Here is a 14,454-nt window from a genome sequence, read left to right on the forward strand (position 1 = left end):
CTGCGTGGTGATTAACTGTTTGTCTTGAGGGGAAATCCTGCTTGTGGGACAAGTACTATTTGTTGGCTACTGACTGGGCCAAAAACAGCAGGGATTTCCAAAGGACTATTGCATTCTCTCAGGGAAGGGGGCAAAGTCTTTGTGTAATTGGCTGATGTACTAAGCAAGGCAGAACAGCCCTGCCTGAGAAGCAAGTCTCTACTCTGGAGTGAAGTTTTGTTTATGAATCTGGAAAATAAAGGAATGTTTTGAAGTATTTCCTGGTGAAGTTCTGGCTATTCATGGGAGGCAGCTTCCTCCTCCATACTGGAGCAGCAGGCCCGTTTACAATCTGAAGCTGTCTTAGAGGCTGGTATGTACTGTTTCTTTCACATCTTTGGGGGGTGGGAGGGGGTCAGTGACCACTGGAAGAATAAGGGGGGGGGGGTCATGCCTTTATCCCTTCAGTGATCATTTGGTCATTCAGGGCACCTTTTTGTGACTTAGGTGTGACTGAATCAGGTCTAGACCAAAACATCTAAATTTCATCCCTGGACATTTTTGCTTTGTTCCATTAGGGCAGAAAAACATCTAAGTTTGGGAATGCCCAAATCCTGCCCTCAATATGCCCCCGACATGACCCCTTGTGATTTGGATCAAACACAAAACAAGTTCAATGCTGTGAATGTTTCTTACAAAGTATAATTCTATTTCACAAGAACATGACTTTAGTGGCGACTGATTTCACATGAACACCTCAGCTCATGGTTCACCTTAATCTTCAGAGGTCATCTAAATATCTATGTATTCTTTATTTGATGTTGTACTAATCTTATGCATTAAAATGATTCTTTGTTACTTTTTCTCTTTTGTTTCAAAAATGATTAAATAGCACACTTATTTTAACTGAAATTCGTCATTCCAGTATCACAGGAACCCATAGATGATATGGTCTATGTTTCACATATGCTGCTTCCAGGGCTGGTCCTTCACTGTAATACAGGAAAAATCCATTCATCAAAAATAAACTTCATATTGCAATAAAGGTTTATTTTTTCTAATCACTAGCCTGTGAGAATGGCATTCTTCAATCTCTCGTCTCTAACAAAGTGGCGATCAGCACAGGAATTTTCTTATATACCAACAGATGGTTCAGCTAACCAATCGTGATGTTAGTTTCAAAACAATGAAGACCAATCCAGATCTATGCTCATCCCATCTGGAACCACCATATTCAGTGTGAAGGTCCATCGTTGCTCTTTGAAATTCAATAACCAATCCACATTTCAAAGAGCAATGATGGATCTTCACACTGAATACAGTTGTTCCGGGTGAGCTGAACGTAGATCTGTATTGGCCTTCATTGTTTTGAAACCAGTGGCGTAGCAAGGGCGGGGCGGTGGGGGCGGTCCACCCCGAGTGTCTGCGGGTGGGGGGTGCTCTGTCACGTCTCTTCTCCTGCCACCGCCTGCCTTTTTCTTTTTTTTTTTAAATCCGTGCAGCCATGCAGGCAGCGCTTCGCGTCTGCCCTGTGTGTGCTGTGAAAGAAGTAAATCACCAGCGCTGGTTTCGGGCCGTCCCTCGATGTCCCGCCCTCTTGTGAGGTAACTTCCTATTTCCTCGAGGGCAGGACATCAAGGGAAGGCCTGACGCCAAGGCTGGCGATTTACTTCTTTCACAGCACACACAGGGCAGACGCGAAGCACTGCCTGCATGGCTGCACGGATTTTTAAAAGAAAAAGAAAAAGGCAGGTGGTGGCAGGAGAAGAGGGCTCTGTGGCTGTCAATGGAGGGGGGACAGGACTGGGTCGGGGGGGAGCTCAGAGGGGAGAAGGGGATTGGAGAGGGGTGGGGGAGTTCAGAGGAGGGGTGCTCAGAGAGGAGAATGGGGAGGGGTGGGGGTGCTCAGAGGGGATTGGGGAGGGGTGGGGGAGTTCAGAGGAGGGATGCTCAGAGGTGAGAAGGGGATTGGGGAGGGTAGGGGTGCTCAGAGGGGAGAATGGGGATTGGGGAGGGGTGGGGGTGCTCAGAGGGGATAAGGGGACTGGGGAAGGAAGTGCTCATGGGAGAAGGGGTCTGAAACTAGAACTGGAGGTTGAAAAGGGGCAGGGGCTGAAACTATGGGGACTGGGGGCTTTAAAGGGGACAGGGAGAACTGGCTGGGGCTGAAGCTCGGGACTGGTGAGAGAAAAGGGCTGGGGTTGAAACTAGGGGCTGAAAAGGAGACAGGGAGAAGTGGCTGGGGCTGAAGCTCGGGACTGGTGAGAGAAAAGGGCTGGGGTTGAAACTAGGGGCTGAAAAGGGGACAGGGAGAAGTGGCTAGGGACTGAAGCCCAGGACTGATGGGAGAAAAGGGCTGGGGACTGGTGGGATAGTGGGGCTGAAAAGGGTGGCAGGTGGGAGATGTGGGCTGGAACTGGAACTAGGTGCAGGTTGAAAGAGGGGGCAGAGAGAGGGGGCAGAGAGAGGGGACAGACCCTGGATGGAAGGGGGGGAGCGTGAGGGAGGGCAGACCCTGGATGGATGGGAGAGGGAGGGCAGACGGATCGAAGGGGCAGAGAGAAAGGGCAGATGGTGGGTGGAAGGGGGAGAGAGAAAGAGGGCAGATGGTGGATGGAAGGGGCAGAGAGAGAGAGGGCAGACACTGGATGGAAGGGACATTAGAGAGGGCAGACACTGGATTTCAGAGAAAGAGCGAAGACAGATGCTGGATGGAAGGAAGACAGTGAAAAGAAGATGAGGAAAGCAGAAACCAGAGACAACAAACTGTAAATAAAATATATATATTTTTTTATTTTTTTACTTTAGGGTATAGTATTATATCTGTGTTTATGTGTTAATAAATGTTTATAAATAGAACATTTAAATAAGGTAATCATTTTATTGGACTAATTTTTAATACATTTTGACTTACCTTTCAGAGAACAAAACCCCCTTCCTCAGGTCAGGATAGGATACTATAACAGCACTATACTGTATTGACCTGAGGAAGGAGGTTTTGGCCTCTGAAAGCTAAATGCATTAGTCCAATAAAATGGTATTTTATTTTCTATATTTGTTTTATTTCTTTGTTAATTGGTAAAGTGGTGATCGGATTTGTTAGTTTTTTCAAATTTATATCCACTGTCTTTATATTTTGCACAGTACTAGGGGACATTTTCTGTGGTGTTGCATTGTATGCAGAGTCTGGCATCGGGGGTTCAGTTTAATTTTTGTCTAAATAGAAAGTTTATGATTTCTTATTCTATAGTGGATTAGTGTGTATCTGTGTTTGTGAAAAAGACATGGTTTTCGGTTGGCGACCGGCCCCGGGTGTCAACTACCCTAGCTACACCACTGTTTGAAACTAACATCATGATTCATTGGCTGAGCTATCTGTTGGTATATAAGGAAGTTCCTGTGCTGAGTGCTATTTTGTTAGAGATGAGAGCTGATCATCTCTCTGTTTCCCTGATGGTTGAATCTGTCGAATGAATTTTGTTTGTGCAACACAACTTTAAGCATATCTCATGCAAAGACTTTCACATGTATCTGAGGGATAGCCATTCTTCTGATAAGTACACTTGGACTTAGACTCAGTCAAACTCAAATCCAGATGTTTTTGAAAAGTAGATTATCTACTGCTGTACTGTAAGTCAGTCACTGTTTGATGTGTGTTCATTAACTGAAAGCTGTTTACACATTTGCTGTGATTAAATATTTCTTTAGCAAAGGTAGTAAACATTTGTCTTTTTGTCTCCACAAATATGGTAACCCTAGACATGCCAATACCAGGTTACATTAGTGTTCTGTAATGGAACCTAAGCACCCTGGCTTTGTGATAGAATATGCTCCATATAACCAAGGGGCATCTAGTGATAAAATTGCCAATATAGTGACTGCTCTTTAAGTTTAAGAAAAGAATACTTGTTAGCAGTGTAGTTTATGAATTTGTGAATAAATGACAGAGAATGATATAAGGAAACAAAGATTTTAGAAATGTGAGAATGATTGGAAATGTTTTGCCTCCTTGTAACAAATTCAAGTGGATTTATCTACTTAAAAATCAAACAGCAGTGTGTTCTACTTTCTACTGAATAATAAATAATTATCTCAGTTTCCTACCTTTGGGGGAAAAGAGCAAGAATAATTCTAGGTTTCCTGTGATAAACAATGGCATTTTCTACTTGTATTCTTTGCATACTGTGTGGAACTGTTGTTTCATGGTAGTTTGTAAATTGATGGACTGACAAATGTCAATATTTCTGTTATCAATCATTAAGGTTGGGCACTGCAGGAGCTGAAATTTCACAGTCTGTAGAGAAAACAGAAAAACCTTATTCAGTAATGTAGTTGATATTAAGTACGCATAATCTTTAGAGCATGGTATATAATTGAAGATTGTAGGGGCAATCATCAAACCCAATGAATAAATATACAAGAATTATACATATATAAGCTAACTAGCTAGCTAGCTAACTAGATAGATAGATCTGATGTGGTCTAGGTGGATGCCTAGACTATGTCTGGGATAGTTGGACAAAATTGGTGCACACTATTATTTATTGTTTGGGACCAGGGCAGAACTAGGATTTACCTAGGAGGAAGAGCAAGCTCTGCACCAGATTTCACACAATGATGGACACCAGACCGGTTCTTTTGCTGAAAACCAGAACCTTTACTGTCATTCAATTGATGAAGGTATAGCTTCAAACTTCTCAAAACAGATGACCAACTATTTACAATAGCTTTCTCCTCTCTTCTAGTCAAGCACAGAAATTACAAACAGCTTCTCCCTATTCTTTTTGTTACTCAAACCCACTCACCAGTTTGGTGAGGGCTTGGCTTGGCTTGCACAGTTCACTTGCTGTTACACTTAAGCAGATGTCCATCAATTAAATGGAACACAATTACAGGATCCTTGGTAGCTACGTGATAGACACCGTGGCTCTGTAGTGATGATATTATCAGATGGTAAACAGTTCTTTTCTTCTCCTTCCTGCTATGGTTAGAAATTGCAGGTTGCTTGGATGTCACCACAGGTATCCTGAATGAATTTCTATCTCCTTCCCTTGACTACACAGGGTTTGGAAGGTTCCCCTTACCTGCCCCCCAAAACAAGCCAGCAACTGGGTTTCAGGTCTATTACTTGTCCCTTGAATCCTTGCTCTTTTAGCAAATGCCTTTTAGAGCCAACTCATGGGAGTAAAGCAGGCTGATTCTGCTTTCAGGATTACTGCATCAGGCTAGACAAGAAGGACCTCCCTCTTGGCATGGATCAAAGGTGGGAGATGGAACTGAAGAAAAAATTGGTGGGGATTGAATAACATGCCAATTACTGCCAGTAATTGGCTTTTTAACAAGCAGTTATTGGCACTAATTAGATTTAGTTGAGACCAACATGCGTAAAGTTAGGCTCGGGGTGCGTGCCTAAAATTTATGTGTGGTCCAAAAAAGGGGGTATAGAAATGGGAGGGTCATGGGTGTTTCAAGGCAGAATGGGGCATAGCCAGAATTGCTATTTTCCTCTTAATGGTCACATGCTAATTTCCCAATTAGCGCATGATCCTGTACCACCACCTATTTACTAGGTGGTAAGGACTACTGCGCTAACTCTATGCTAATTGGGCAGCGCACAGCAGTTTACCCACACTACCTAATTAGAACAGGGAATGCCTACCCTCTGCCTCCAAACATGCCCCTGTGTTAAAAAAATATCTTATATTTTTTAGCGTGGGATTGGCACGTGCCAATCCCAGAACTATTACTGATGCCTGAGTACATCCCACGGTAGTGCCTTTTTAGCATGTAGTAAACATGTGTTAGTGCTGCTAACCACCGCTTTGTAAAAAGACCCCTTTGTTTTTTAGTATAGCTTCAACCATTTTGCCAGGCACCAATGCCAGGCTCATTAGTTTATAACTTCCCAGGTCACCTTGGGAATCTTTTCTAAAAATTGGTGCTATATTGGCCATCCTCCATTTCTCAGGTATCATTGCCATTTTGAATGATAGGTTACAGATTACTAGTAACCGCTTAACAGTTTCATGTATGAGCTTTTTCAGGATCCTAGATGAATGTCATCTAATTTCGGCAATTTGTTGTTCTAGCGTGTTAGATTGATCTCCTAGACCTTCTAGATATAAGGGGGCCCTTTTACAATGTTGTAGTAGACTCTACACACATGCAGCTCATGCCAAAATGAGACTACAACCAGGCTAGTATGCGCCCCCCCCCCCCCCCCCCCCCGGAGGTAGTTTCGGATTTGGCGTGCTCATAACTCTGGGACAAATTATTTTTTTATTTCCTACTGCGCATGATGTTTCTGGCATTATTTGGCAGTTGGCATGCACCGACCGGTCATCACACGTGTAGCATGTGAGCCCTTACTGCTAGGTCAGTGGGTGGTGATAAGGTCTCAGGCTGAAATGGGCGCGCACTGGTTTCAATTTTAGCGCACATCCATTTTCCAGCCCTTCAAAAAAGGCCCTTTTTCCTAGACTCGGTAAAAAATGGCTCAGCATTCGCCCAAAAGACACGCTCGCACTACTGTAGGCCACTTTTTACTGCAGCTTAGTAAAAGGACCCCCACAGTGATATGTTTTACCATTAATGAAGGTTTCCAGTGTACCCCAACATCCTCTTCAGTAAAGACCAAGGCAAAATTATCATTTAGGGCTCCTTTTATTAAGCCACAATAGTGATTCCTGCTTGGCAAATGCCACAAGGCCCATAGGAATTGAATGGTCTTTGTCACATTTGCAGCGCTGGGAATAACTATTGTGACTTTGCAAAAGGAGCCCTTAGTTTTCTGCTATTATCTTATACTTCCTGATTCTTTAACTTCTTGGTCATTCAGAAGTCCAACAAGCTCCCTAATGAACTCTCTACTTCAGATGTATTTGACTAAGGAGCTCTTTTACTAAGCTGCTGTAGGCACTAACACACACCTAACACAGCTTAAAATGGCAAACCACAGGACGCACTCAGGCATCCTGTGGTAACTGCCAAATGTACAGCTGCTAATTTTTCTTTTTAAGAGGGTGTTTCAGGGGGTAGAGGGTGGGTATTCCTGCACTAAACAGTTCTTCTACATTAGCGCTAACTGGTTAGCGCAGGAATACTGTGTGAGCCCTTACCATATACAAAATGGGTGGTGCATGGCCATTAATACAAAAAAATAGAAAACTGGCCATTTTCTCCTGGATTAATTGGCATAACAAGGTATCAACATTTTTACCAGCACATAACAAGCAATAATTACAATTTATATGCAGAAATTGCCAAGCGTATTCTATAAAGAACTGTGCCTAAATTGCAAAGCACGCAGTTCAAAATAAACATGTGTAGCTTAAAAGGGGCATTTATGGGTGTTTTGTAGGCATTCCAAAATTTCCATGCATAATTACAGAATAGAGGTTAGTGCACCTAAATCTACGCGCACAGATTTACACCAGGTTTTTATTGGCGCTATGGTATCAACTAAGCGTATTCCGTACATTGCGCCTAAATCATATAGAATATGCTTAATTCCACATGGATTTTTTAGGCGCCATAGAATCTGGCCCTTTATGGCTGTGGAAAAATTGGCTTTAGCGCACTGGAAAAACCCATGTTAAGGCCACTTTTTGCTGCAGCTTAATAAGAGAACCCCTAAATCTCTCTTGGACTGCTTTTATTAACTTTTTATATATAACTTGCCAGTACTTGTGTTTATCTCCAATTTCTTCATTAGTATCTGCTTTCCATTTTCTGAAAAATGCTTTATTGGCTTTTGCCACTTCTTCCACCTCACCATTAAACCATCACGATTGTCATTTGATCTTCTTTTGACCTTTTTTGATGAATGGAATATATTTTTTCTGGGTTTTAAAGTAATGTCCATACTTTATCCAAACTTTTGACCCTGGCAATCTCTCATTTCAATTTTTTATTCTAAAAACATTTCCTCATTTTATCATAGTCTTACAGGACGAAGTTCAGCTGACAGTGCTCAGTATTTCTCATTATTCCAGGACTTCATTAGCACCTGGACATTATTTATTTATTTGTTACATTTGTATCCCACCTTTTCCCATTTATTAGTAGGTTCAAAGTGGCTTACATAGTTCCGGAGAGGTGGTTACAGACTCCGGTGTGAACAAATACAGTATAGGGGTACTATTACAGTGACAAGTACAGTAAAGAAGTATCAGTAAATAGGTTGGGGTGATTCAGACAAAATGTTAGGATGTGATAATGTGTCGGGGTTGAAAACTGTCCGTTTTCTGATTAAAATGCCATATTTCATTATTCGGTGTTTATGCCAGAAACGGTGGGGTATGCCATCTTGAACAGGTGAGATTTTAGGTTTTTTTTTTAATTCTAGATGATTATTCATAGATTTCAGGCGTTTTGGTAGAGAATTCCAGAGCTGTGTGCATATGTAAGAGAAACTTGACGCGTTTATTGATTTATACTTCAGGCTTTTAAAACTTGGGAAGTGAAGAGTTAAGTACGTTCTGGCTGATTCAATTGTATTTATAATTGGTAAATCGATTAGTTCAGACATTTAGCTCGGAGCTATAACATGTATTATTCTGTGAACAAAGGTACAAACCTTGAAAGCGATACATTCCTTGATTGGTAGCCAATGTAGTTTTTCCCAGAGGGGTTTTGCGCTTTCAAATTTAGATTTTCCATAGATAAGCCTGGCTGCCATATTCTGAGCAGTCTGTAGTTTCCTTAGGATTTGTTCTCTGCAACCTGCATATACTCCATTGCAGTATTCGACGTGTTAATACCATTGTTTGAATCATGTTGCGAAAAGTTTCCCTCGGGAAGAATTGTTTTACCCGTTTGAGTTTCCACATTGTGTGGAACATTTTCTTTGTAATGGCGGTGGCTTGGTTCTTTAGCGTTAGGTTGTTATAGGTTATTAGATTGTAAGCTCTTTGAGCAGGGACTGTCTTTCTTCTATGTTTGTGCAGCGCTGCATACGCCTTGTAGCGTTATAGAAATGCTAAATAGTAGTAGTAGTAGTAGTTGTCAATAATAATGCCAATGATTTTCAGGTTATCTAAGATTGGAAGAGTGTGTTCCAGGGCATGTATGGCTGTGGGGTAGTTTGTAAAATGTTGTGATGAAAGAATAAGGCATTGTGTTTTTTTCTTTATTGAGTTTTAGTTTGAATGTTATAGCCCAGGTATTCATTAGGCGTAGGCTGTTTTTAATTATATTGGTGATTTCTGAAAGGTTCGATTTGAAAGGTATGTATATTGTGACATCATCCGCATACAGAAAAGGGTTAAAACCTTGATTGAAAAGAGACTTGGCTAAGGGGGTCATCATTAGGTTGAAAAGGATGGGTGAGAGAGGTGATCCCTCAGGTAATTAGATTGTAAGCTCTGTCGCGCAGGGACTGTCTCTTTATGTTCAAATGTACAGCGCTGCGTACATCTAGTAGCACTATAGAAATGATAAGTAGTAGTAGTAGTACTCCGCAGTCGTTTTCCCAGGATGGAGAGATATTGGAGTTTGACTTTACTTGATATGACCTTGTGGTTAGGAACCCCTTGATCCATTTGAGTATATTCCCTCCAATTCCTATCCTGTTGAGTATACTTAGTAGTATATTGTGGTCTACCATATCGAATGCACTAGACATGTCGAATTGAAGTAGGAGAATGTTTTTATCTAGTGCAATTTCTTGCTTGAATTTGGCAAGAAGAGATACCTGCAAAGCTAATTGGGCAAAGTTAGAACTGTCTTTCATGTGGTTCTGCATGCCATTTTGGCTATATGGGCACCATCACTGAACATCTGGTACCTGCATAACTCCCTGCTACTCCCCAACTCTACCCCTGGACCTCCCCAGCACTAACCACTGAATGCCACAGCAGTCACACCAGATTTTCAGCAGCACTGTGTGATTAAGTTCTGCTGAAAATCCAGGGATGGCCCACTAGCCAACATTTAACCTTGTGCTCCCTGAGTTACTGCCGGCTTCCCTGAGGTTCTAGTTTAAAAACTGCTTTAGCTCATTTTTAAGAGTTAGTGCCAGCATCCTGGTACCATACTGGTTAGGGTGAAGCCCATGTTTTTAAAATGTTGTTTAGTTCCTAACAAATCTAAATCCCTCTATCCTACATCATCGTCTCATCCATACATTGAGACTCTGGCGCTGTGCCTGTCTCTTAGATCCTGTGTGTAGAACAGGGAATATTTCTGAAAATGCTATCCTGGAGGCTCTGAAATTCAATTTTGTACTTAGAAGTCTAAATTTGGCTTCCAGAACCTCCCTCCCACACTTTTCTATCATGTTGGTATCCACATGTACCAGGACAGCCATTTTATCTCCAGCACTGTATAAATTCCTATCTAGACAATGCATGAGGTCCACTACCTTTGCCCCAGGCACGTAAGTGACCAAGTAGTCTAATGCCCACCATCTACCCAGCTATCTACAGGCCTAAATGATTGAATCAGCAACTAAAAATGGTCATTTTAACCCTTCCCTCCTGGGCAGAAGCCCCTGAAGACACATTCTCAGTGCGACAGGATATTGTATCCCCTGAGGTGCAGGTGCTGGCTACTGGCTCACTTCTAAAGTGATGCTTTTCGGATGACATTTCTTCTCCAAGTCAGCATAAAGACTGCCAGACTGGAGGTGGAATTTCTCTGCTATGTTCCTCTCTGTCTGCCTCAGCTCTTTCAAGCTTGGCACTCTAGCCTTTAGAGATTGGACTGGTTCTCTCAGAGCCTGCAGCTCTTTCCATTAACCTCCTAATTCTGTAAACGTCACCAAAAATTGCATGTGCAAATTTGGGTGCACATCCAATTTACATGTGCAATTTAATTAATAACAAGTCAATTAGTGTCAACAATTGACTTTTTAATAAGCAATTATTGGCACTAATTATATTTAATTGTCATTTACCTGTGTAAACTTAGGTGCAGTATCTGCACCTAAAATTTACATGCAATCTGAAAAAGGAAGTACGGAAATGGGAAGGGCATAGGCTTAATGAGGGCGGAATGAGGCTACCTAAAATTAATGCACATAGTTATAAAATAACGGGGGATATGTGCCTAATATAGGACATACATTTGCATCATGTTTCAGTTTGTGCAAATGGCTGTGTCTAAAATTAGGCACAATTCCCACCAAATTGCAAGCGCAGCTTATAGAATAGTGCTTTTTTTCAGTGTCAATTTTTTGTGCCGTATATAGGGATCCTTTTACTGAGCTGTGTAGGCACCTAAGCGCACCCTACGTGCATCAATTTTGAGTTACCACCTGACTACTATGTGTCGCTTGTGGTAATTTCATTTTTGACGTGCATCTGCTACATGCATTGGAAAATATTTTTATTTTCTGGTGCATGGGCGGTAATTGGCATTTTATGCGTGTAGACCATTACTGCACGGTTACCGCGTGAGACCTTATTGCTAGGTCAATGGCTGGTAGTAAGTTCTCAGACCCACAATGGACACATGACAATTTTCATTTTGCTGCATATCCATTGCAGCAAAACTTTTAAAAAGGCATTTTTTACAGGTGCACTGAAAAATGCTTCTGTGCGCTCCCAAAACATATGTCTACACTACTGCAGGCCATTTTTCAGGACACCTTTGTAAAAGAGCCCCATAAAACGTTGCCCTAAGTGCACACATGTGACCTCTCACCACCTGAGATTTGATCATAAATATGGCACCCAATACAAACGACTGATTAACCCCCATCTTGCTACTGGATTGCTGCCTCTTAGTATTAGTAAGTAGTTATGTTTCTGGGGATTAAGGCTCTTAAGATTACTTGGTATATTTTATGCTTTTGTTTTCTGGTTGCTTTCCAATAAAGTTCAAATAATCTCTTGTTAATTTATTTATAGCATTTGTATCCCACATTAATCACTCACTGATAAAAATACTTGGTGGTGACAGTTTTCCCTCTTATTTTCTTAATCTCTTAGATTGTAAGCTCCTTGAGCAAGGACTGTCCCTCTATGTCAAATTGTACAGCGCTGCGTAACCCTAGTAGCGCTTAAGAAATGTTAAGTAGTAGTAGTAATAGTTAATTGGTACAACTAACTATAAATGAAGAATCTGGTGTGGGTGTGAATTAGGGAAGGTTTGGTAAAAGAAAAAGAGACTAAATACAACTAGGAAAAATTGATGTTAGACCGTTTAAACAAGCTAAAACCTAATATTTTTTATTCTAGGACTGTAAATGACTAAACCTAGGACAAATTTATGTTAGACTCTTTAAATAAGCTAATATCTAATTGTTTTGTTCTAAGGTTGTGAAAGATTAAATAAAGCTAGTGCAAATTGATTGTATTGCAAAACCTAAAAAGCAAGCAGAGAGTGAACAAAAAAAGCTTGTAACATAGAATAGAATTTTGGAGAGCAACATAAATTCAGTAAATAGAGACAGTGTAGGAGTTCCTTCAAAATAAGCTTATATCCATATGATGATTAATGCATTAACTAAAAGTAAGATATTAACCAAATGAGATTTATCCAACCAAATAAATGTAATGCAAATATCAGTCATGTTATTAAATATACATGCAATTGCAAACTTTAAAAATCAAGAACCTGACCATATATCATACAGCACATTACATCTACAAATACCTTCCATCCAGCAAATATTTTAACACACACACATACATACACAATATCATTTTTACACTTTAGGTGTTTTACTGTGTGCTTAGTCATTGTTTATTATAGAGTTAATTTTGACCACTAACAATGTGCATTATGTTACTGGGTTACACAGAATCGAATATTTGAATATTTGCTAAGGTTTTATTGAAATGTTATCTAATTATTTAAGACTAAGGGGGGGGGGGTGGGTAGTTATAAAGCTGTGTAGGGCTGTAACCTGCATTATGTGCCCCTTAAACGAGTTCCAAAAGGTAATAATGCTGATTGTGGGAGCTAACAGTGAAATAGGTCACCCCATGACCCATGTTACTTAGTAATGAGATGCAAACATGCAAATGTATGTAAAGCAGCTCATTACTATGTAAATACTACACCACAGCTTGTGGTATACACTGGGTGCACACCTCAAGCTGCAATATAACTGGTAAGTAACCTCTGCTCAAGGCCAGGGTTATTTTACTGCCTGGGATCATTGGATCACCAAGTTGTATCCCAACCAGGCTGTCTCTTAAAGGGGACAGCACCCATCCCCAATAGAGGGTGAATAGAGTGACTCGCCCCTCCCAAGACTGTAAGACCATCTTAGGCTTCCCCCTAAACACGGACCCTCCCCTTGTGCCATCAAACCTGATCCCTCAACTCAAAAGGCTCCTCTTCACCCAAGGGGCCTTTGAGAGGGTGTGGGGCCAGGAGGAGGGGTTACTGCCTTGGGAGGAGGGCTTCAGTTGGGACTGGCAAAATTTGCAGGTGAGGGGGTTGGCCACTAGGAGGGACCCTTTGTTTTGGGAGGGTCTGGTTATGGGTGCCGGTCCCTTTATGAGACTGCCCAAGAGCATCGGTCCATAACTTGGCAGCCCAATACTCCCGGGAAGTACAATAATGCTGCTTATGAGGTGGCTCTCAAACAGTATTATTCTTTTACTATGGGAGTCAACAAGCTTTGGCACTGAGATACCACAGGTTGATGCCTCCCATTGTAAATCAAGATGCGGTAAAAGCCTCCTTTTGCTGCACCTTGATAACTTTCTCCCCTAAAATATTTATTTAATTAAATATTTCCTCATCTAAAATTTTTCTCTCCATATTTAGGTCATGAAGGAAAGTGTTGTTCATTTTATATCTTAAAATTACTATTTCTTTATGTTTTTTAGATTCAAGGCCACTGCCAGATGTAGCTCTTACAGGGAAATGTACTCGAGAATGTGATGAATACGGCCACTCGGATTCTTGCTGGATGCCAGTCCGTACTTCACCTGAAAGGAAGCAGAAGAACCAGCCAAAACTCTCCACTTTCATGCCTGTAGATGAAAGAGGCAGCCAAGAAAAACTGGCAAATGGAGAAGCTTCTCTTATGGGTGACCGCAATAGAAATCTCCTTAACAAAAAGTTGACCTCATCCTATGAGACCTTCAATGCAGCTACATATAGCAAAAATGAGGAAACCAACCCAGAGGATATCCCCCTCACACAGACAGGGGAATACAAGCCATCTCCCATCAGTACTAGAAGAGAAGTTTATCTGTAGGCTCTCCGAAATGACAAAAGGGTTTTTGTTAAATCAAGGAAAGAGGCTAATCTTTAAAATCAAAACACTAACTCAGACAATAAATGAGGGGGCCACCAAAGAGACAAAAGCTTTGCCTGCCACTTCTGCCTCCACATCAGGCATTTTACTTATACTGTCTGCCTGACACTATCATTCAGTGTGGAAACCATCATCATTAATTGCATGTCTAGCTCCTCCCCCCATTGATTCTTTTCCCCAAAATTGATGATAGCAAACCTGATTAATAGAACTCAGAACACTATTTTTATTTCTGTGTGGAAGCATGATATAAG

The 14,454-nt window shown here is 41.3% G+C and overlaps 1 protein-coding gene across 3 annotated transcripts in view; it reads left to right on the plus strand.

The window, feature by feature from the left end:
• The window catches only part of LOC115461459 (protocadherin-7-like), a 1,080,138-nt gene extending 1,065,928 nt beyond the window's left edge, over positions 1-14,210 (plus strand). For all 3 annotated transcript variants that reach the window (XM_030191264.1, XM_030191265.1, XM_030191266.1), the window contains one exon: positions 13,767-14,210. In XM_030191264.1, the coding sequence (XP_030047124.1) occupies positions 13,767-14,140 (374 nt within the window). In that variant the 3' untranslated portion in view covers positions 14,141-14,210. The remainder of the gene's footprint in view (positions 1-13,766) is intronic.
• Positions 14,211-14,454: the final 244 nt, after the last annotated feature.

This window comes from Microcaecilia unicolor, chromosome 2 (genome assembly GCF_901765095.1).
Source record: "Microcaecilia unicolor chromosome 2, aMicUni1.1, whole genome shotgun sequence".
In the NCBI taxonomy this organism is placed as follows: domain Eukaryota; kingdom Metazoa; phylum Chordata; class Amphibia; order Gymnophiona; family Siphonopidae; genus Microcaecilia; species Microcaecilia unicolor.